At 37.6% G+C, this 24,695-nt stretch overlaps 2 protein-coding genes across 9 annotated transcripts in view; one reads left to right on the top strand and one right to left on the bottom strand.

Annotated features, from left to right (window-relative positions):
* The window catches only part of PP2D1 (protein phosphatase 2C like domain containing 1), a 12,713-nt gene extending 4,760 nt beyond the window's left edge, over positions 1–7,953 (top strand). For 4 of the 7 annotated variants that reach the window (XM_032443201.1, XM_015853926.2, XM_032443200.1 and 1 more), the window contains 2 exons: positions 2,944–3,959; positions 6,358–7,953. In XM_032443201.1, coding sequence (XP_032299092.1) covers positions 2,945–3,959; positions 6,358–7,274 — 1,932 coding nt within the window. In that variant the 5' untranslated portion in view covers position 2,944 and the 3' untranslated portion in view covers positions 7,275–7,953. Of the gene's footprint in view, positions 1–2,867; positions 3,960–6,357 lie in introns of all 7 variants that reach the window. The other 3 variants (XM_015853930.2, XM_015853928.2, XM_015853929.2) reach the window with 1 other exon arrangement.
* On the bottom strand, positions 7,486–24,695 carry RAB5A (RAB5A, member RAS oncogene family). 2 transcript variants are annotated; one of them, XM_015853933.2, is made up of 6 exons: positions 24,443–24,695; positions 17,818–18,070; positions 14,762–14,913; positions 13,720–13,842; positions 11,802–11,895; positions 7,486–8,950 (listed from the first exon to the last, which is right to left on the bottom strand). In XM_015853933.2, the coding sequence occupies exons 2-6, from the start codon at positions 17,978–17,980 to the stop codon at positions 8,835–8,837; spliced, it is 648 nt and encodes a 215-aa protein (XP_015709419.1). In that variant the 5' UTR covers positions 17,981–18,070; positions 24,443–24,695; the 3' UTR covers positions 7,486–8,834. The 2 variants fall into 2 exon arrangements, with proteins under 2 accessions (XP_015709419.1, XP_015709421.1); XM_015853935.2 differs by having other exon boundaries at positions 8,013–8,950; positions 17,818–18,066; positions 24,443–24,649.

Genomic DNA, 24,695 nt, shown 5'->3' with positions numbered 1-24,695 from the left:
CTGTGCCACAGACAAAACTACAGCTGCAGCAGCTGCTCACACTGGCTCCTCACATCACACAGTCCCAATGATGCCAAGAGTCCCTGTCACAGTTTCAGTATGCAGGTTTGAGGAACTCACCTGTTCAAGGAAGACTGGCAGCAGAGCCTCCTGTTTATACACATTAGATGGTAAAATCATGATTACAAGCTCAGTGAAACAACAATCTCCATACAAATCTTCTTTGCCTCCTCCTGTCACCCTCAGGCCTGCAGGCACCTTCCTGGCACAGCTCTCAGCATCCATGAGTTTTCTAAGGCCACTGACACATAGCTAGTTGTAACAGTAATACAGAGTTCATGAAGGAAGGAGTTTTCAGCTAGATACTAAGTTAATTGCTGACTGTGACAAAGGTAGGACAGGAAGAAGCATGCTCTGGGTGGAGACATGAATGACATGTCAGAAGGAGATGAAGACACATGGGACTCTTCTGGAGGCAAATCAAATCCTGGATCATTAAATCTCCATGAGCAACACCTTCACTACTTAAAAAAAGAAACAAAAAAACAAACACCACTCTGCAGGGCAAAACTGAAGGAAAAAAAGTAGTTTCCTTGCTGTGTGATCAGCAAGCATCTGGAAGTGCCAGAGCTACTGGGTGCTGCCAGAAATAGGGTTACTGAGATAATGGTGCTCTGTCACACAAGCTCATGGCCACAGCTATGTGCTCTGCCTCTGTTTGGCCTCTTCCCTTGCATTTGGCAGTGGATGGGCAAGCAGAGCAGCAGGACAGCTTACCTTTGTTGGAACCAGACTGAGAGCTGACCAAGACATTCTTAGCTGGAACACAATGAGTAGAGAAAATATTTACCCTTGAAAACAAGTAATCTCAAAAAGTGCTTTCCTGTCTATTCTATTTTTTTTTTTCTTCTCTGCACTTCTATTTTTAGCTCAGAACATTAAACACTGCCAGGTTAGGGCCCCCTAAATAGGCAGAGGGAAACTGCAGCGAGCTAGAAAACTGTTTTCTCTTTCCCTCTCTGAGGCTACTAGAGCATAAGCTTCCTATATTGTAATGGCAATATCTCACTGCTATCCTTTAAACCTACAGCAATATATTTGCAAGTCTGTTTCTGGTGAGGGAAAAGCAAGGAGAGAAGACAATATAAACAAGTCATTTTCCTTCACAAAAGATCAAAGTGAATTTTTCCCTTTTTTTTATTGCTACCAAGTTTACAGACTGTAATATATATATAGCATGCACAATCAATATACGTATATAAAAATCTGACAAGGTGGCTGATGTTTTAATAATTTGAGCCAAATTGCAACTGAAGAATTGCAGCACATCTTGTTATTCTACATGAATTATTACACATATTATCCTGATTATTTCATGCTATAATCAGCCAGGACTGTTCTGGCTCTCTGAAATAGCCATTTGTTAGCACTCACACCCACTTCCAGCTTTATAAACAGTGTGAGTGTTCAGAACTAAGTTTTCCTGAAGCCAAACTAACATTTTGTTGAAAATTTTCAACTTCTTGTCTGTAATCCTACAAGCTTTTACATGTGAACTCACATTACACGCGGTATATTTAATAGGCTGACAGAAAGCAGCTTACCCTTCTTTCTGTATATATTAGCCCTAACCTTCCTTGGACAGGAATGCATCACTACCAGAACAGCAGTGACAAGGCTTGTACGATTTCGCAGGCTCAAATTCAGATTATGCAGAACAAAAGAGAGAGATCTGTTCAAGATTGCCTTCTGCTGGTATTCTGAACGTGTACCTCCTTATATTTTGCCCACTGAAGCAGTGTAGCATTTCTGAAAGCACCCTGATGCTCTACTCCAATAGAGGGATGAACTTACCATAAACTGGTCCCACAGTAGATTGAGAGCAGTAGCCACATGCAGGTTCACATCCGTAAGTACAGCACATACAATGGTGTGAAAAGGGTTTAAGTAGCTCTGCTAATACCTTAGCATTTATCACTCCCTATAGAATAAATTTTCCTTTGTTAAATTTTATGATTGATCTGCCTCAGCTGCTCATAGGCACTTCATTAAGATTCTTACAACTCAGAGGAGATGAACAAAAGGAGTGACAAAAAAAACATCCTTCCCTGCTAAAGTTCTAGAAGAGGTAACAGTTGCCAAATAACTACTTAAAGTGCGGCTGTATTAAGTTTAAATAGGGAGCTCTGGAAAACTTGAAATAGGATGACGCTGCCAAACATCAGTTAGGCTGAAGAAGAGGGTATGCAGCACAGGAAGCTGACAAGACACTAGAGACAGTTTCCCAGAGATCTAAAGGCCCAAACACTGCTTGGTAATATTTTGCTTTTCCCTATTACTTCTTAATTCAGAAATTGACACTTTCAAAGTGCATTCTACACTATGAGAACATTAACATTGCTAAGTCTGGCTCTTGTGAGCAAAAAACCCCAATAGAATATAAACCATGTAAATGTAATATATCTTGTGTGTCTATATACAATCTTATGTTTTTCCAGTTACTCCTAAAGCACATTTGATTAAAGAGAGATATCAATGCTACTGGTCCACACAAAATTGGCAGGTATTTTTTCATCTCTCAGTTTTTAATATGCTCCTACTCCACTATCATGTCTGCAAAGTGAGGATTAGGTACAGAAAACCTGACGAGAAACTACATCATACCTGCAGCATCAGAGTGAAGGCGCAGAGCTATGCATCAAGTCACAATGAGGAAACAAATGTGACAGAGACCATAGCAGGTGTAAGATAACAAACTGCATAATGCACTATTTCCATTTTTTTTTTTTTTTCAGTTCTTGAACTAGCTGTGTGACTAAGTTTTAACAGTTTTTACACCTTTTACATAATTTCTTATACAAACACAGGTCACCTACAACACAGTGATGTCGTACTTATCGAATACTGAAGTGAAAATTCACAGCACATTAAACTCCTTTATAGAATGACGTGGGAGGAAAAATCACAGGACAAAGCAAGACTACCCTATGATGAAAGCTGCAGAGATGAGGAAGATCATCTGGAGAACATCATGATGGCACCTGAGAATGCAGATTCCATAGGCATTCCAATTCTCTGCTCAGTGTGTCAACAACCAATATATCCACGCTGTTTTTATAACCACAAAAAAACCCACAAAGCCCTAACTTTGTTGGGCTATGATAGCTCGCAAATGATGGTGGATAATGAAACCCTTTTAGCTCAGAGACAGGCGCTAATTTCAAAGGTGGCCAAGCTTCCTACGAATTCTGAAAGACATCGGCAGAAAATCAATGAATCATTTGAATTTCTTATGGATAGTCATGCTTCTACATCATATTGCCATCCTGACAATACAAACAGTGTTAACACTCTCAAGAAAGTACAAAACTCTTCAATAAAAGCATTATCAATTTGCCAAGATAAAAATTCCACGTGGCAGAGAGACATGGAAGACAGATTTTTTGTAGTGGACAACTATGGAAGTAAGTCAGATACCTGCTTTCTCGGACTAATTGATGGGCACCATGGCATGACAGCTGCAGAAACAGTTGCAGCAGAGCTTCCACTTTTATTTCTTGACCAGCTTGCTCAAACAGATCCCTCATACAGAATGACCGAGGAGGAACAGCAAATTCTAGACTCTTTTGCCACAGTAATAACAGAAGACTACAGGGAAAAAGAGAAGATTTTCTCTGACAGGCAGGATAACAAGACCGATAAGACAAATAGTTATGAATGGATTCACAAAGCATATGCCAAGGCCTTCTGGAGAATGGACAGACTTTTACAGCTAGGAAGGAATGAGGTTTCTAGAGTTCGATGGAGTGGCTGTTCGGCTGTAACGTGTCTGATGGAAAGACTCCCCACTGAAAATACGGATGACACCGAAGAAAGAAAAAACTTAGAAAGCAGCATGCAAAGTTCATTAACTAGCACAACTGAAGATGCTGCTGGGCTCCTGCATATTGCTAACATAGGTACGTATGTTTCACACTGCATTTTTTCCTTTCTACCCAGTAAGAAAAATAAGTTAATTTACGAGTTTGCTGGCAGTAAATATTTGGAGATAAAAAGCCGTTATTGCTTTAACTTGTCAATGTGAAGGAAACTGTAATTGACAACAGCATCAAGGAAAATTGGATGAGAACCCTCGATATGGTACTTGAACTAAGACAGTCAGATTACTAACATGAGACAGCTGGACAACATTCTGTTCATATGCAAGTGACCTGTGTAAAAGTAGTAACTATTCATTTAAAATCAATTGGAAGCTTAAGGTATCAATTATTTTAGAACACAAACATAACATTCTAGATCTGATAAATCCCTAGTGTCAAAGAAACACATTTATTTTCTTCTCTTAGCCATTTTTGTTTCACTGAGTGCCATTTCATATGCCACTGGGAAATACGATCCATAGGGATTACCTGATTAAAAGATAAACAGAAATCAGTGATCTACTGTTGTCAAACCTATTCAGTCCCTCTTCCATTCAGAGGTCACCTTTTTATTATGTAGAAAATTAATAATTACAATAAGAAATATTGTTATATTCCTAATGCCTCTCCTCCCTGCCTTGCTGCAGGCAGCACACTAAAGTTTATGCAGTCCTTTACAATACTAGTCACTACATCTACCAACATGGAGACTGTTGCTATCAGTTAAGTTCTTGTATACATGTGGCAGAAGATGCTTTGCCACAGAGAAATACACGAGCAAATATATTTTTATTTTTTTTAAAGAAAGCTGCTTGATGAATAGTTTCAAATGAAGTGCTGTCTACAGTCTCAAGTATATTCCAGTCTCTGCTTGATTTAGACCCCCAGCACTAATACTCTCATCTCGTTCTCAAGGACCATTATCAGGAAGCACATTAACAGTAATTTTCTATCAACAGGGGTACTTTCTCCTCCTCGATAAGTATTTTCAGAAAGTTTCTATGACTTCTTCATATTTCTTCCTCTGAAATTTGATCGCAATTAATCAAGGTCAGAAATAAGAAGGAAAGGGATGGTCTTCTAAGATACTTCATTTCTTTAAGAGGCAGAAATATTAAATACCACATTGGTATCCAATTCATCCAAGATTAAAAAGTGATTATAGTAATAATATGCAATTCCTTGCGGATCTGAGGATTTTAAGCCAACCTGAACACGTAATGACACTGGAAGACGTTACTGTGCTCTACCCAACTTTCCTGACTATTCTCCCAACACTTGTAACTACATCCATGCTTTATCTTCAACAAAGCATTTTTCCAGCCACCACTTAACTATAACTGGTATCAAAACTGTTAGTTTAGCACCAGGTCACGTTATTCTTGAAAGAGATACAGTCACACGTACAATGGTATATAGAAGCAATACACATAAAGGTCAATGTTTTCAGATTCAATAACCACAACTGTTTTCACTGTATTCGTGCTTTCATGCCCTCCTCTAGTCAGAAAATGCAAAATGCATAAGATCACACCATGGCCAACTTAGTATCTGGAAAGTTACAATCCCACTCAATTTGTTTTTAGCACATCACTTTTTGTCCTTACGTCAAAAGATCAGACAAAGACTCTCCTCAACAAAAAAATTCCTCCTCTCAGTGTAACCGCAGGTGATCTCAAACACTGCATACCTCATTTCAGAGATGCTTTCCTTTATACCCTCCATTCAAATCTGACAAGGCTGATCACCTGGAGTGTTGCGATTTTTAATACTTTTTCCACTCTCACCCTCTGGATTTTAATACATTTAAATGAAAGAAAGCAACTATTTCTACTAAAGTAAAGAAAGTAGCCTAGTGACTGCAAAAAATCCTGCTCCCTTGAGTTCCTTACCCAAAGAATAGACTTAGGGCATCATGCTACTGAACTGTAAATCCAAAATAATGTCCAAATTATTTTTCAGCTACTTGATATTTTAGAGTGCTTTAAAAAGTTTGAACTTGCTTTCTGCTGGGTTAATTCAGCCACAATGTTTTGAGAGCACGCTCTCTCCTAGGAAAGTACATGAGAAGTAGAGTACTTGACGCCATCCTTATGTACTCAAGTAGGAGCTTCAACTGCAACATTTCTATCAGACTGAATATTAGGTCAATTTGAAATGTCAGTTTCCTCACAAAAGTTTAGCTGCAGTCAGAAAAAAAACCAACAAGATTCTAGAACAGTCTTCTGAGTAATGGGAGGGGGAAAAAAATATCCACAAAATCTTACTGTAAAATGGAGCTGGATTAATTTACAGTCATATCACTGCCTGCAATAGTAAAAATTGAACTATGATTTTTTTTTTATTTTTATTTTTTTCCTTCCTAATCGCTGATATTACTGCAGTGTAAGAAGAAAAATCAGTTTGCTATAGTTCAAAATATTTATTTTACTTTTAGGTAACACACATGCAGTTTTATGTAAAAATGGCAAGAGTTATCGCCTCTCAGAGGAGCACAGCACTTCTAATGTAAGGGAGAAAAAACGCATACTTCAGAATGGTGGAAACATCAGCACTAATGAACCAGATGGATTAGTAGAGGGTCACCTTGGAACCACAAGAGGTCTTGGATATCATGGAGATCCCGTACTAAAAAGATCTGTTATACCCGTACCTCATAGCATCTCTGTCCCAATAGATGATTCTTGTCAATTTCTTATTTTGGCTTCTAATGGGCTTTGGGAGGTTTTGGATTACAATGAAGTATGTGCATTAACACTAACAACATTCACTCAGTATCTGAGAATGCATGAATGTATTCAACAAAATGAGGCTTCTCTGTATAACTGCCAGCATTTGATATCTCACACTCAGGAAGAGCTAAGTGACCCAAAGACTATGAATTATCAGCAAGTTGAAACAGAGATGCTGGACTCCAGCACGGAGATTTTTCTCCCTGACTCAAAAGGTGTCCTTACACATGGACAGCCAAAATGTTCTAGGATGAGCTATTTGCAGAGTGAAAATGAAGTTGTTCTTAAGGAAACTGATGACCACAAAGATCAAGCTGATTCAGAACCGACACTTTTCAGTAACGATGAGATAGGTCTGGAGAAAAGGGGGATAAAACAATCTGTTTCTAGCACACAAGTCAGCTCAGAAGAACTGGAACAGTCAGAGGACACAAAAACATACCAGTTCAGTTGTGAATCACAAATTGCAGGAAAAGGTGGGGTCACTTCTAAGGCACTCTATGACAATGCAGCAAGCTACATCAGTGAACAATTGGTAAAGGCTGCATTAGATGCAGGTTCAAGAGATAACATTACTATTTTGATTGTACTTCTAAACGGATGTGATAAGTTACCCAACTAACTCAACATTTAGAAGGTATCATGTGACAAATGGAGTTCCACAGAACACACAGCACAAGCTTATATTTAGCCAGGTCATGAAGTTACTTGCAGTCACCTTAAGTGCTGACCCATATAGCAAATCGGACAGGTACGCTCAAACTGTTCAAACGAAATAAACATTTCTGACAGACACAATAAGAAACAGTAACCACAAACTTTTTTTTTTTTTTACCACTTTATTCAAACCTGAGCACCTCAATATAAAACTAAACACTGGTGAACTGTCATTTGCCTTGCTAAACCCAGATTACTGCAAATTAAAAATCTGCACGAGTAAGTTTCTGCTATCAGTTCAACATTTAAATAGACTAATTCATCTCTTCTGACACACTCGGTAGATTTCATATAATGAAAATAACTAAGAATTAGTGCAATATACTGGACAGGTCAAAATAAAATGTACTTTGGAAAACAAAGTTGCAAAGTTCATTATTGACAGACAGCAGTACTTATGTTACAGATACAGGAGCATCATTTATTACTGTTCTAGCCATAAAGGAAGAACTTAAAACCCCCTTTGATTAGAGAGGAAAAATGTTAGCTTTAAGTAACTGTACATTCTGTATACCTTTAAGCAACTCTTAAATATTACAGAAAGTATTAAACAAATGTAGACTACAATGCAGAGTACCTATTTACAGTACATTAATATCCAAATTTAAGATCAAGTTGAATGTCCGTAATAGTTAGTGCGCTATTTTTTTTTTCCTCAGGGGAAAAACAAACTGTAATGGCCAGCAATGATCAAAAACAAGAAAAAAGTCACAGACACCAAGTTTGTTGTGGTTTTACTTGAAGAGCTCTTACAGTTTGTAAAGGAAAAATATCCTATATTGTGAAGATGAATTGACTGGTTTGTACCTCCTGAACAGATTAGAAATGAAGTTAAACTTGATTTCTCCTATTCTCTTTAGATAACTAATTGGGTTGATATAATTTACATACAGTGTACCAACTAAAAATCCACTTTCCTGCAAGCATAGAGTTCTTAAAATTGTTAATGCAAGTAGTATTTGGGATTAAGTTATTAAACTATGGAATGTATAACTAAACAGTAGATACCTGCAGAAAGAACTGGTTGCATCAATACTGTGAAAGAGTTTGATTTTTAGACCCTGTTTCTAAAACTCTTTTAAAGCACAACTGAGAATTATGAAAAGTTCAGATTCTATTCACTGTAGGAGTAATCAGTATTGAAGCAACAGGAACTGGCCAATTAGGTCCATGGAAAGTAGATCTCCTATATCCCTAATGGAAAGCCATTTTTAAAACCTTTCAACTGCAGGAAGTTTATTCCGCTTCCATCACTCCTCTACGCTGAAACATTACAGACAGCGGTGGATACATGCACGTTAAAATTTTAGGTCAAAAGGAAATTCTGTATCATAAACTTGACTATTATTGTAAGTCTCTTCGCTGTTTGGAAGTTGTACTGGGCCAGGTTAAGCACTCCAATTCCATGGTTATTAACAGTTAGGAAGCAGAAGAATATTCAGAACAGTTTAAAGCAATTGATGTTTTAGTTACTACAACATTGACTCTTGGGTGGTTGTGTGGGTTCAGTAAGGTCTACTCCTCTCCCTCTGGCAGAGTTGGCTCCTGTACTCTGTGGTTCATTCTTTGGCAATTTTTTTGCTATAAAATGAACAACAACAAAAAAAAAGAAGTTAAATTTTGTAGTGAGATTAAATCATCTGAGTACACAAACAGTCAGCACTTTGTTACTCTATAAACATATCAATGTAATCATTTTAAAGTCTAATTCAATTCAGTGTGGTGGTAATAGAAGTTAAGACACTTCTTAATGATTAACTATCACATCTAAGATTCAAGAGCAAAATGCATTAGTATCTTGAGCAGTAAAAAGTAACTGCCTGGGCATGCTGTGCTGTGTTGCAAAGTGACAGCTCTTGCAGGAATTCATCTACACAGAATAGTCTAAGATAAGAATGTTGAGGGTAAAAGATACTGAAAGAATGAAAGAGGACAGAACAGACAGAAATGGGTCAATCTACTGCCCAGATAACTATGCAGAGTAAACGCTGCAAAATAACTTAAGAAATGGCCCAAGATCAAACCCCTCCTTTTCTTTCCCTCCACTCCTCAAAGATGCATCTTATGCCCAGTTCTCATAAATCAATTTACTGCGCTAATTTCTGTCACCCTTGTAGCTCAAGGATAACTCTCAATCAGACAAGGAAAACACAGGTGACAAGCACTGCCTTTCTCAGTAGCAACTCCTTTGAGTAATTTTCTGATAGAGAGAAAGGTAAGCTCTACTTCAGAGGACTTCCACGGGACTGTCTTGTTCGTATTATCAGGACCCACCAACACTCCTGTTCTACTTTCTGGCTGTACACTTTGACTCCAGAACTATGTCGGCCAGTGTTTTCAAGAACTACTTATTGCTGTTACAGGAAGCAATAAGAAAATTAGCACGTGAAAATAATTAACTCGGTTAACAGAACCCAAGAGTTCTCATGACATTATGCTGCAAAGACGGCATGAAGAGACACAGAGTCAGCAAACCATCTTCAAAGCACTGTTGCTTGAGATTACTGATATCGGAAATGAATATTTTTTTTTTATTTATTTATTGTTTTTCCAGTAACCAGAAGCCTTGAACAAGCTCTAAGGCAGTTAATTCACAAGCAGTTGTAGCTTGCATCCACTCTTTTCCATGTTCTCATTTTTGACTATTCTCACATTTTTGGAAGATCACACTTACATATGGTTCCACAGAAATGAACCCATGTTGTGCAAAAGGCTATTCTAAGCTCAGTGCTGCACAGATCTTGTTCTGATGCAATGCTAAGTTTGAATGTCACCCATTTCACCCAAAGAATAACTCACACAGACTAAGAACCTTGCAGACTAAATATCCAGGTACTAAGTACATACTTTTTGTCATGTTTATTGCGTATACTTCATTAAAAGTAGGGACAGGTAAGAATTTCTCTTTATGTAATAATTTACCAAAATCCCAACAGAGTTTCAAGACTCATTTTGCACATAACTTTTAAAGATGCAGTTTGCATCATGACATTAAAAGAAATATTTTTGAAGCTGCACAGCAGTCACGCAAAGAGGATTATAACTGAGCATTTCTGTATCGTTAAATGCAGTGCTACCTCCAGCATTTATGACAAAAATACATTTTCTACTTAGAATTCTGTAACCCCCCTAACCCGCATGATTACAGTTAATATAAGGAGAGTATTTGCTGTAAAATGTTGCTATAGCCATAATTTAATATGCATTTGCTGGAAGTCTGAACTGCATTAGGTTACCTTCTACTTAACTGGTTTGCAAAGAAAAAGGTAAGGGCTCTTTAAAAAGAATTTATTTTGAAAGCAAAAGAGGTCATCATAGTGCAACACAAGAAACAGATTAATACAGATATTTGACACTATACTGTTTCCTCCTAGTAACAGTGTGACTACTCTAATTAAGGTTATTAAATAGGGCAAGTAACCCACCTAGAAGAGCCCACTTTCTTTCTCCTTTTTTTCTTTTTAATAATGAGATATGTTAAATCCATCAAGGAAAGATAACTAACAAGACTGTTAGCAGTTTCAACTTTCTTTATGTGTAGTCAACTTTAAAGAAATTCCTAAGGAGTGTCAGCTCTAAAAATCCATTAGTAAATTCACTTTTCACACAAAGTACCCTTCACCTGTACTCAGACTTTGAATTTAAACACACACATACTCATTCTTGGCATACCCTTTGCATCTTACATTGCTGCACTTGGAATTCAAAGAGTTTTTAATTATAAAACAGTATTTAGCAAATACGCTGATTAGTCTAAAATGAATACTCCTGATATCTTTAAAGCAAGTCACTGTCATCTCCTATTTTGATGTTTCCAGCTTCAATTATAATTGTATTATAAGTACAATATTATGACTTTTGTACCTACTCAAGGCAGTATGAGATCTGTTGCAAAAAGCATAATGTGAAGAGACACTAATTTATACATTTTTATTTATATTCTATATTAACGTGATAACCATAAAATATATTTTGGACTTGTTGAAGTAATGTAAAACTATGCAAAACTTTTAATGGTAAGCTATGCCATGGGAAGGTTTTCTTTTGATTTGTTTTTAAATACAGAACAGCAACTACAGCTTAATTTTGCTTCAACCTGAAGTAGTATCACTGACCACAACAAAAAGGCAGTTACATGAAACTTGCTGACAGAATTTTAATTAATCTAAGCTCATTCAGCTACTACAAATTAATCCAAGCTTTAAATGCTTGACAGAAGGCCTGTGCAAATATGCTTCAAATAAGTTTATCACAACATCATAGAAGAGTCTAAGGGGCCTAAGGAAACATCAGTGCCACAGAAAGAAAAAAGATTTATGGGAAAATCTGGAAGAGCTTGTTAGTTAGTTAGGATGCTTCTGATTACATGAATCTCAAGAAAACAATTACATTCGATTTTCTAACTCCCCCCCATCTCCCCTCATCAACTCACCAATTGCCATGAAGATTTCATTCACATTCATAGCTGTCTTGGCCGACGTCTCCATGAACAACAAGCTGTTGTCATCTGCATAAGCTTGTGCTTCCTGAAAGAAAATACTGCATTAGTCCATTCTTAAAAAGTCAAAGCATCACTTTATTACAAACCATACTCTTACTACTACTAATGAAGAATTTCTACTCCATTTTCAAAAAAGGTTTGCTGAAACACTCATGACTGTGTGTTACTCGTTAGCTATGGGGAAGTTGTAACTCCATCAGGTAAAAGAAATGCAATCCTGAAACCCTTATTTGTCTTAAAGTAATATTCCAGATCAAACCTAATACAAAACTAAATAGTAAATATTAGAAGGACAATCCTACCACAAGACTCTAGCTGTAATAGCAAGAATAAGCAACAGAAAGTGCCTTCAAATGCCAAAAAGCTCCATTATCACTTCTATGAAGAACTACCTTTCATCCTTACTCAATCTTTCATCCACTAAGGCAGATTGATCAGAAGTTTTAGAATAGAGGATTTTTGTCAGGATAATAAAACTAATTAGGAAAATCTAATGTCTTGTCATATGATCTCCTTTACCAGTGTGAATTTCTATCTGAAATACACATCTGAAATACTTCTGTTCCCTATTTTTGCCACCTCCTGTTAGCCAGTTCAGCTACAAATCCCTGGTATCTTCAGATTATGAAACTGTCTTTGAATCCAACAGAAATCTGCATAAAGCCAAACTATACCTATGATGAAACAAAGAAAAACTGCAGTCTAGCTCAATATTCATTTAAGTAACATGTGCTAAAACCTATGTAACCACAACAGAAATAACACATTAATCAGTACTTAATCTCAAATAGGTTTGATAGTTGTTTGCAAAAAAGAGAAGATAACAACAAAAAAATGCTGAGTACATAACTGTAAGAAACAAAACTAACGGAAAAAAAAAAAAGTGTAGATATTTAAAATTTGATTAAGTTTTTTATCTATACAGATACACAGGATCTGTCACAAACCACAAGTTTTCCACAGAATGCCTGCTTTTTCTGTGGTAGTTTTTATGTTGCAACTGACATGAAAGAATAAAATTTTTTGACAATGTTGAATTTAGGTTGAAAAGTACCTAAAGCTCCTAATCTTCACAGACTGACTTCTAAAGTTATAAAAGGATTCATTACCATACACAGCAGTAACTAACACAATGACATAGATGAAAACAGAAACATAATTAATTACTAATGAATAAATACCTATATGAATCAGTTTTCTTAAGATCAATCAGTGCTGCATGGATGAGAACATCTGTAGTGAATTTCATTTGTTTTGGAAGTCATTTTCTGATAACTAAGTTTAATCAGTGTTTTCAAGAAGACAAATGTAACCGAAGAGCACATGTGTATCAACATAAACAAAAATAATGCCATGAAAAGGAGAATTAAAAGCTGAACACTGCTTCAACAGTATACCCTAGGCAAGCTAAGTCTATCAATCAACTTTGTATCATAAGATTCTCAAAATTTCCCTCTGGACACGTCAGAGAGCTTAGGAACAAATTCAGTGCAGATCATTCTATCGCTTCCACTAACACTGTAATTACAGATAATTTTGAGTGGAAGACAGGAAGAGATCAGATCATAGAACAGGAATTCAATTAGCCTTGAAGATATGCAAATAAATTAGTTATTCCTCATACTTAATTCCTTATTCAAAACAAGTCTATTGCCATATATCATTTGTACAAAAACATTTTTCAGCAGCACCTAGAATTACTCTCACTTGAGGTTTATATTTAACAGCATGACCTCCTTGACAACCACCTGGTCTATGCATGTAAGCTCCTCAGTAGGCCTATTTACCTGCTCCTCCTCCTCCTCCAAAAAAACAAACTATTTCTATTAAACAGAAGTTATGTACATACCTGGAAATCCACAGCTCTTTTGTTAGCTAGATCAGTTTTGTTTCCTGCTAAAGCTATTACAATGTTAGGACTTGCTTGACGCTGAAGTTCTTTGACCCAATTTTTCGCTCTGGCAAAGGACTCCTGTTAATGATTGCAAAATGATGCAAGTTGAGTCTTTACCATCCTTTTGCACTCACCAATTATCCCAGTCTCTGTTATCTATACTTCAAGCAAAATGTCAATTAAAGCAAGGCTGCTACTTTTGTCCAAAGATACACTCAAGAGTTTTTTTATATGATACATTCCTACCCTAATTTTCAGACGTTCTTAGTCATGACAATGCCGAGAAAATAAATGAAGATATAAAGATTTATGAAGACTAAGTAGAGAAACAGTTGAGAGAAAATTGGAAATTCATTTTCTCCTCCAGAAGAATCAAGTTTATTCATAAACTCAACAATTTTCAACATTTCTAATTAGTGACCACCGTTACAGTTGAGGTATGCTGGGTTTTTTGGAGGTTTCGTATTTTAAGTTTCATTTTGACCTAAACCTTGTTTATATATTATTATTTCAATAATTATATATTATTATTTATATTATATTTATTATATTAAACCTTGTTTAATACAAAGCTTGTCTGATGCCAGCTCAAACAAAATGAAATCAAACAATGTTATAGCATCAGTAGATTATGCTGCCTTTAATACCTGCCTTTTATTTTGCAACAGTAACATATGAACGCAACATCTTTCACCACTAGAAATTATTTGTCACCAGTAGCCTGGTGAGTAACAATTCAGATGAACTGATATAAATGTGGGCTTGGAAAAAAACTCTGCAAAGGCATTTGCTTTCTCTAGTTTGTTTGAATACTTTTTAATATAAAGAACACAATAACGGGTCTCTTGGTAAGAAAAGATTCCAGGCACAAATTAATATCACACAGCCCAACATTAAGAGATGAATTGATACAGATACACATGAGACAGTTATATATAAAAATGGCAGATACGAGACCACAAAGAATCCCCATAACTCCCTCTCCCATTGTACTTACCTCATTTGTAATGTCGTATACAACTATAGCTGCTTGTGCTCCTCTGTAGTACATAGGTGCTAAACTGTGATACCGCTCTTGCCCAGCTGTATCCCATATTTCAAATTTTACCGTTGTATCATCAAGACACACAGTTTGGGTTAGAAAAGCAGCTAAAAAAAAAAGACAGAAGGGTTGAAACCAGAAGTCTGCTCGTATCAAATTATGTTCACAAAAGATGAATCAAGCATGATTTCCTTGACAACTGAAGCCTATTATTAAAATACAGAAGGTCTGAAGATTTTAGATTGTAATTGATTGACATAGAAGAATTCAACATGCAAACTTTCCTCACATTAAAGACACATGGAAACAAAATTCAGGAAAAACTCCCATTATTCTTTTCTAACAGTTCATTTCAGCAACCACAAGATTTCTCTCTTATCTTCTAGATGCACCTCACCTTGATGCAACAAACAGTATTTCTTCATGCTACAATCCAATAGCTCTGACATGTACAATTCTGGACTAAATCTACGTTATTTGAACAGTATATTATAGCTAAGATTTCCAGCTCCTGACATCCCACCTTGGTTAAAGATTACAGAAGTACAAATAAATTCTGAAATTTTCTTGCTCATAAAGCAGTCATATAGTTGTGTTTTTTCCCTTGCAAGTCAACTCAAGAATTGTTTCAAGGCATGATTTCCACTACCTGCAGTTTCAGGGCAACTTGTATTTTCTGCCACTACAGCTTAACATGTTAATCTGCATATCTAAAACCTACATCTGTTATTACCCTGAGTTACCTTATAATTACAGAAAAACAGTAAGTAGTTAATAGCAAGACTTCAAACAGTAACTCCTAGAAAATGCTTTCCATTCAGTTTAAGGTTACATACTAGAAACACAGAAGTGTCTCTTTAAAAACCATATTTCAAAATTATGCTAAAAATCTCAACAACATGCTGAAAACAAGCCCCCTACTAGGAAGAGAAAGAAATTAGGACTCTCAACAACACAGTTCACAGACAACAGTCAGTTTAAATCAAATGCCTTTAGTGGTACTGACCAGTAACTCACACACACCTTGGGTGCTTATCCTGTCCCACATACTGTACAGACACCATAGCCTATGAATCACTCCTGAACTGCTTTCTGCTGTAACCTTCAACTCAGCTTATTTCAATAAAAGCAAGTCAATCTTGTTTTATACATATGACACTAAGCTAATGTAGAAAAGTTGACTACTAAGCAGTCAGATGCTCCTGCATCAGAGGTACAAGCATCCACCAGAGATGAGCAAGCAGGCTGGAGAAGAAAAAGGCTTTGAAGTTCCAATGTTAAATCACTAGGTCTCTGAATGCTAAATATCCAAGCACTGGTAAAATGGGCTTCCCACACCAGCTACTTAAGCAGCCCAAAAACATAATGAAGATAAAAAAGAATAATTACAACCAACCCATTCTGTGCTATACTAAGGGTTTCCTCCTCAGTCATCAGAATTTATCCAAGGGGGAGACAAGCTGCTAAAAAAGTGGAATTTGAAGTCTTCAAGATATTATTGTCCTCAAGAGAAGAATGTACCTACTTTTCCATAAGGGAAGGGGTTCACAGAGAAACATATTAAAACAAGTGCTTTATTCTTTGTCACCCTCTTGTTTTTGTTGAAAGGAACCATTCAATGACTACAAGAGAATGTCAGTTAATTTCTGCAAACAAGGCAACTTTCTTCTAGATTGCAAGACTATACTTAATTGATAATTAACTATGTTAATTATCTGAAAGCCTACAATCCTTTATTGCCGTACTTTGCTTTAAGTAGCTAACAAGCACTGCTGCATTAGTCTGAAGTGGCAAAGGCCGGTTATCAAACACAGCACCCTCCGATGCCTGTTTTTCACTGCATTCTTTCAGAACTTCTTATTCAAGCTCACAATGCAGATAAGCCTCCCTTTGTTAAAGGCCCTTCTGAACACAAAGAAAATTATGCCTAAAGCAAATGCAGCCTATAGTTGGACAGCTTTCTCTACAGAAAACTTACACAGAAATCCCAACACTGCTGAATTTAATATCTCTCAATTGTAAAGTATGGCATTTCCATGTTCCTAGACAGAAGAGTAAACTAATAGATTACATTGAGCCTACACATGGGCTCGAAGTTTAGTCTTTTCTAACCTTTGCATAGCTTTTATATTGTGAAACAGTTTAGGTTTTTCCTAATCCTACCTACACACAAAAAGGAAACAGAAAAAGGATTTTAAATGAATTAATAAGAAAAATAATCATCATCAGAAGTGGAAAATATTAGTTTTATTATCATTATTATTCACTATACCCAGACTTTCTTTTGTTGACTTTTCAATACATCTTTTGGAATTCCTTCTATATCACCATAAAGCACATGAGGTGATACACAAAACTCTCACACTAACACCTATATTAAATCTATTTCAATAGGTACCAAGTGAAAAAATAAGTAGAACTGTTTAAGGAGAAAAAAGTTTTCTATGAATGCTGATAGATATACAAAAAATATATACCTAACACTCAGGTACAGTGTAAAAAAGGTCATGTTTAAAATTTAGGTTGGCTTTATTTTTGTAAGCTTTGCAGATTTTTACATTTCAGCAACCACTCGTGTGTAAACGTACACATTCTCCCAGTTCAAAAGCAACAACAGGCTGCATAAATTACACTACAACCTTTTTGAAAGATGTATAGTTCCTTGTGTCAAAAACAACAGAATACTTGAATGGTATCTATATTTATCTATATAATATTCTATGCTTTATGCACATAGCACAACTCAAATACCCACATACCCGCCCATACAAACAAAATTCAACATGAAGTCCACTTCCCACAGCCATGCAGTTCAAGCATGTGTTTATTTCGTCTGCTTGACATCAAAGCGTGTCAACTACAGTTCCTTTCAAAATAAGTTATAGACCTCAGTTCAGATTCGATCCTTGCTGTCAATGGCCCACTCTGCAACTGCCTTTCTATTTTCTTTCCATTGACTGCCTTGAATAGTAAGAATAAAAACACGAAATAAAAAGGAATAATTTTCTCACCTCCAATTGTACTTTCTTGAAACTCATGAAACTGTCCTTTTACAAAACGAAGCACCAAACTTGATTTACCAACTGCAGACTCTCCTAGAAGTACTAATTTGAATTGGCAAATTTTATTTCCAGCATTTGGCCCATTGGGTCTTGTTGCTCCACGATTAGCCATGCCCAAATTAGAAAGAAGTCCTTTGTTTCAAGTTCTTGAAAGCAAGTTCCAGGATTCAGAACTCGGGTGCTTCTGCTGTTAACAACCTGGCTAAGAAAAAAAACAACAATGTGTGGTATTAGATTTACAGGGCAAGTAAGAAAAACCTAATTCACCATTGTAGCACAGAATATGTAAGTGTACTAATATTTACAGCAGTCAACATTCCCCCAGGTAAAAAGGGTCAACTGCCACCCTCCCAGGTAAAAAGTCAACCAGACAGAAATCTATGATAAACAAAACAGTTATCTTCTTCAATACTGAAACCACCCATTAAAGCTTTCAATTATGACATTAAAGCCGAATTATGCTTTTTCTTGCAAGACTTCAGTCTCTTAATCATATAGTGGCTTGAGATTGAAGGGACCTTAAAGACCAACTAGCTCCACACTCTGCCATAGGCGAGAACACTTCCCACTAGATTAGGTTCCCCAAAGACCCAGCCAACCTGGCCCTAAACACCTCCTGGGATGGTGCACTCACAGCTTCTTTGGACAAGCTGTTCCACTGCCTCACTATAAAGTAAAGAGTAAAGAATTTCTGCATAATATCCAACTAAATCTCCCCCCTTTTAGTTTACAGCCATTCCCCCTTGCCCTATCACAATCAGACCGTGTTAAATATATATAATCAATTTCCCTCCTGTTTATAAGCTCCCCTCAGTACTAGAAGGCTGCAATAAGGAGCCTTCTCCAGCTCCTTCAACCTTACTTCATAAGAACGGTGCTCCCAGCCCCCTGATCATCTTCACAGCCCTCCTCTGGTGTTGTTCCAACAGCTCTGCATCTTTCTTGTGCTGGAGGACCCAGGGCTGCACTCAGTACTGGAGGTACTCATGTGGGTAGAGCAGAGGGAGCCACTGCCCTCACCCTGCTGACCAACCCTCATTCATGCAACCTAGTCCCTTACTTCATAACATATCAAGATCAAGGTATAACAGCACAGTTTCAGATCTGTTATTTGATATTTTACCTATAACACACAAGAAATAACCAAGACTTGTTTTTCCAATACTAAGCAACACTCAAAAGTCAGCAACAGTAAACAATGCAAAACAAGAAAAAAAAAAATTAAAAAATAAAGAGAACTGGGAAAAATCCAACCAATACATAGAGTTCTTTCCAAATACACTTTATTGTTTCACTTTTATCACACACATCCAATACAATTTCCACATATTAGGAAGTGCAGATCTTGATGTACAAAGCTTTAATATATCTTATAGTTAACACCTGCAGTTTTAGAAGTGAAAACGCAAAGCATGGCATATATGGGAAAATGGGCAGCCCTGACTGTCAAGAATTTCTGATTGCTTTATGCAAGCCACCAGACATCTATCAAATGGCAATAAATCCAAAATTCCAAAGCAAAAATATAAATATTGCTCTGCTAGGATATAAGAAATCTTTGCTAAGAACAGATGCTAACTGTGCTCTGCTTTGATTTATCTCCTCTTGTTGAGAACTCTTTCAAATATATATATATACATATATATAATAATAAAAAATCACAGTATTTATTCATGTGGATGAAGAAGCACTGAGTCCCTGCTGTTCTCACTTCTGAGTCAAAGACTGGTGTTTTTACACACAGATTTAATAGTAGAGATTAAACTTTCACAGGTAGGTACTGGTATAGAAAATACTTCTCCAGTTTTTCCATGCATTTTCTTTCTTCTCTCTTCCAAAACAAAATTCCAAGTGAATCTGGAGGAAGTCTACCTAACTGACTGTTACTCAAATCTTGGCAAGAAAAATGTATCCTCCTTATATCACAGAATCATAGAATGACCCGGGTTGGAAGGGACCTCAAGGATCGTGTGGTTCCAACCCCCCTGCCTGGCAGGGCCACCAAACATACACCTTTACTAGATCAGGTTGCCCAGGGCCCCATCCAACCTGGTCTTGAACACCTCCAAGGACGGGGCATCCACAACCTCCCTGGGCAGCCTGTTCCAGGGCCTAACCACTCTCCTAGTGAAGAACTTCCCCCTAACATCCAACCTATATCCTTCCTTAAAAGTAATTTATTAAAAAAAATCTCTTAGCCTACAACTTTGTTCCAACAGTTGTTTACCTACTTGAATTGTGTGCATTTGTTAAAGATATAGCTTCTCTATCGTCTCAAACAAAAAGCAAGTTAGGTTGGAGCGTAGCATCCCAATGTAGAGAATGGCTTTAATACTTCTGCAAAACACAAGCAAAGGTACTATCTTTGAGAAGTTGTTACTCTGTCTTCCTTATGGTAAATTTAGCACCTTATCAATCACACAGTCTTAATCATTAGCCACCTTCCCACTTTGAAACATTAAAGCATAGCTAAGATGATTCTCTATCAGTCATCTGAGCCTTCCAACTTACTACACACCTACCTCAGAGACTAAGCCTTCATTCCTCTTCCTAACACCCCTTTTGTAAACTCAGCACAAGTTCTGAGGAATGTTCTGTGAGAGCTCCACAGCTCCGGCAGAACCCAACCCACCACTGAAACACTCCTTTAAACCTAATTTTCACAAGTACTAAATGATAAAGAAATATAAGTATTATTTCTTATTGAACATAACATTTTGAATAAGCTGAAAATTTTATTTTCTCACTGTAAACAGAACTTGCTCATGCTGCTCCCTTACCCATACTTCTCAGAATAATTTAAGCCTCTTCCAGTTATAATATTCCAACATTTTATTCACCCGTCTGTTCCAAGACAGTTATGACTATCCTTAAAAACCAATGGATTTTTATCTGTTGCAGACATAAGGTCTCTCAAACATTAGGAAGAAAGTCTACAATAATGTAAGAAAGTTTTATGAAGCAAAAAAACCACTGCATATTCCACCATTAGCCCCTATAATTACATATTAAAATCCTCTCATTAAATCTGTTTTTGTTGAATACTTTAGACTACAGGAATGGATCTAGCTGATTTAAGAACACCAGGTCTTTCATCCTTAAAGCACTGAAAGGCAAATAAAAAGTGACACGCAGCTGTTGCACTAGTTTTCAGGCAAGACTTTTTTTTCCCACAAGCTCGAGAAGTTGTGGAAGAACTTGGATAAAAGTGGATCAGTGACAAACATTGAATCTCTCCCTAATTATAACACAAGAGAAAGCAGCAAGACTTGGCCAAAATACAGATAGCTCAGAATGTTAGCCATTCATTTAGCTTTTCCTTTGGAAGATGAAGACAAGTTATTTCTGTTTCAAAATAAAACATCTGTTTGCACTGTAGCATTTTAGTGTGCTTGGGTAAACCTGAAATAATTTTAAAACCTTTAATCTTAATTCACCCCGTGTTCTTCCAGACTCTGGAGCATGAAAATATAAGGGATAAATCCAAGTGAAACCAAGTGAATTACTCTTTGGAGCAAGTGAATTCCAGGTGATGTGCAGTGTGAAAAATCAACCTGCTTAGTCTCTATGACCATCTTTTTGCTTGCTGCCTCACATACAAAGGGAGATAGAGGAGAAAAACAGAAAAGACTGATTTATCCTATGCAATATCTACTTGTTTAAACTGGTCGTTTACAAACTTTAGTTTACGGACTTTAGTTATTGAGATTAGCAAATAATTTATTCACTTACAAAATATTTATTACTACTCCCTTCAAAATTCTTTCAGGACTCAAAGCTGAAGTTGTCATTATGAGTACCAGTCACTTATAAATGCCCAACCAGAAAATTCTGAAATTTATATACCCCTCCCTCCTTCAGAAGAAATCATTCTATACACTCAGGTATTGTGCAAAAATAACTAGCTGTCTAGATGACAGAGATCACACTACTTGCAAGGCCAACAAGTTCTGCCTGTAAACATCCTGTGAACAGCCTTCCCTCAATAGCTATATCAGTATGCCTATTAACTTATGAAACCTACCACAGTTGTACCACACTTTTTAATAAATAAAGAAAAAAAGAACTGGAAACCTGATAGAGCATATCCAGCTGATTTCAATATACATAAAGTCACAGTCATTTTCCATAAGTCTGTAAATCATCATCTTTTAAAAGTTACAGATTACATTGAAGCTGTCCAGTAAGCTCACAAAGTGACATCATACAAACATGACAAAAGAGGAATTTACAGATCTTCTTAATCTGAAGTAGTCTGACAGTCATTACATCACATTCTTGACCTTTCTTTTTAGATCTGCACTCAACATACTGACTCACAAGAATGCAAAGGCAGATTTCAATGCTACAGAACCCACATAGGTTCCACAACTCAGGCCACACTTGTTCTCCAGCTCCTGTCATCTGTACAATACAGGCTTTGGGAATCATAAAAAAGCACCACACAGAAGACAGGAATGTTACTTTTAGTATCTCACAAACACAACCTGCAACTTTAATTCCTTTTTGATAAATAACTTCCAAGGCAATTCTGAACACTTACTTCCAGAGCTTAGCAGCTGTCCCTACCCCCTCTTAGCTTCACTTAAAGGCTCCAGGCAAAGACCCACTAAATGCACCATCTTCTAGCCTTGCCTTCACCAGGAAAGTGCTCCTGTTAATCCTACCAGGTAATTTACCAGATGCTGGGTATGGTATTATACCATCCCTTTAGAAGTCAAATCCGTATTTTTCTAGGTAGTCTTTGTTAACAAGTTTTGTTAGATAGAAGAAAAGGGTCATGATTATTTTCATGGCAAATTTCTCCTGTTTGAGTTCATACGCAGAATTCTATCAGTTCTTGCAATACAACAATACCATACCTACAATAAAACAATACAATACTTACAAACTCACAACTTAATGGAATAATTCAGTCATTCAAGTGTTGAGACCAGTGTCTATTTTAAACAACAAGAAAGCCAATACAGAAGTATCAAAATAACACTTGTGACAAAAGCCAGCCCACTAAAGGGATTAAGACAGCTAACACTGTTCCTACAATGAATGTGATTAAGTGCATAATCAAAGGCCTCAAGAAAAGTCAATGGTTAATTCAAACATGGAACATTCTATCACTTGAGATACCTTCACATTTCAGAGCAAATGATAGTATTTCTTATCATGAACTTAATTAACACTGAACTAATTTCTAGTCAATTTTCTGATGCTTCACAAATAGAGATCATACAGCATCGAGCTTGCAACCACTGTCTAATTTGGTTATATTGGACTATCTGGTCTGTTTTAAGAAGCAGTAACAAAATAAATTTACTTATTTAGGACTCCTGCTAACAAAGTTTTCTGTTACTCTCTTCCAGAATTATTAATTATGGCAAAATTATTATGCCATAATTATTATGCCATCCTTCTGCAGCATTCAAGACAGTGGCACACATAACTATCTAAACATTTGTTCCAGTTTGCGCTGAAGCATTACAAAGCTGTAAATTAAAGATGTGAATCAACAGTCATCACAAAAAAACTCATTGATTTCCAATTAAATGCAACAGCTATTTAATAAGGTCATTTAAGTGATATATAGTATTAATTGCTTTGAGGCAAACTGGTTCATCATACAGCAAATATAAGTAATGATGACTGTACTATCATTGTCCATAACTACCTCACTTCAGGTAACATCTACCTTTTAATGATGACTCTTATTACATGATAAAAATACCACCTAGGCAAGACACCCAGCCTGCCTGCAACTACCAGAATGAAAAGAAAAAGAATCCATTTGAGTCTGAATATTGTGTAGATGGGGCACATTAATTTTAGCTGTTAGCTGTTATGACTTTTTCCTAGGCTGTGAAAGAGGTATAATATTGAAAAGAATCACAGAAAATCATGGGAGAATAACAGCCTTTCAAGGTCCTGTTTCTTGAAATATTCTGATAATTTTACAGTTTAGCTCTGCTCTAAAATAGGAGGGGTATATGTTTCTACAGCGCTCCAGCTTCATCTCTAGTTTCAACCGAGACTGAGAGGGTGCACACACCTTCCATTAGGCCTGTTACTATTACTCTTTGGATAGCGACGCGTTGTCGAAGTATTTTACTTCCCACCTTCTTCATTGGCCTTCCTCCAGCCGCAAACGAAACGGAAATCGTGGGTTCCACTGCCCTCAACCCTTCCACGCACAACTCGGAGGGCACAACCCTCCTCTCGCAGCTGGACCAAACGGCGCTGTATCTCAGCGGAGGATCCCCCTCCCCGCCACGGCTCCGGGCCCGGCCCTACCAGCCCAACCGCCTCCCCTCCCCCGCAGCTCCCTTCCAGGCACAGGAATAAGGGGAAGTGGGAAAATCGGGGGCGCCATTTTGAGCTGGGAAGAACAGAGCTCAGCCTCTTTTCCCCAGCATCGGGCTGCCCACCTTGGCAGCCCGCCCTGCCGCCCAGTCTGCCCGCAGCGCCCGGCGGCGGCCGAAAGGGGAAGAAGCCCGTACAGCCCAACCCCACATCGGGCACCACCGGAGCTTCAACATCCGCCGATGCGGCCCCCGACCCACTAGCCCCGTCGCCGCCTCACCTGGCCGGGCCGCGACGGCCGCGCAGGGGAAGGGGAGGATGGGGTGTCAGGAAGCGGCGGCGGTGCAGCGTCTGTCTGTGTGTCCGTCCGTCCAGTAGGGCTGGAGGCCTAGTCGGAGCAGAGCCAAGGGAGGAGGGGGCGGCGGGGAGGCGGCTCCACGGCAGGCGCGGGGTGGGGGCGAGGGGCGGGGGCGCAGCCGGGCCTCACCCAGAGGCCGCCGCCGCCGATTTCCGCCGCCGCCTGTTCCCCGACC

Source organism: Coturnix japonica, chromosome 2, assembly GCF_001577835.2.
Source record: "Coturnix japonica isolate 7356 chromosome 2, Coturnix japonica 2.1, whole genome shotgun sequence".
Lineage (NCBI taxonomy): Eukaryota > Metazoa > Chordata > Aves > Galliformes > Phasianidae > Coturnix > Coturnix japonica.
This window is presented reverse-complemented; position numbering and strand designations above follow the sequence as displayed.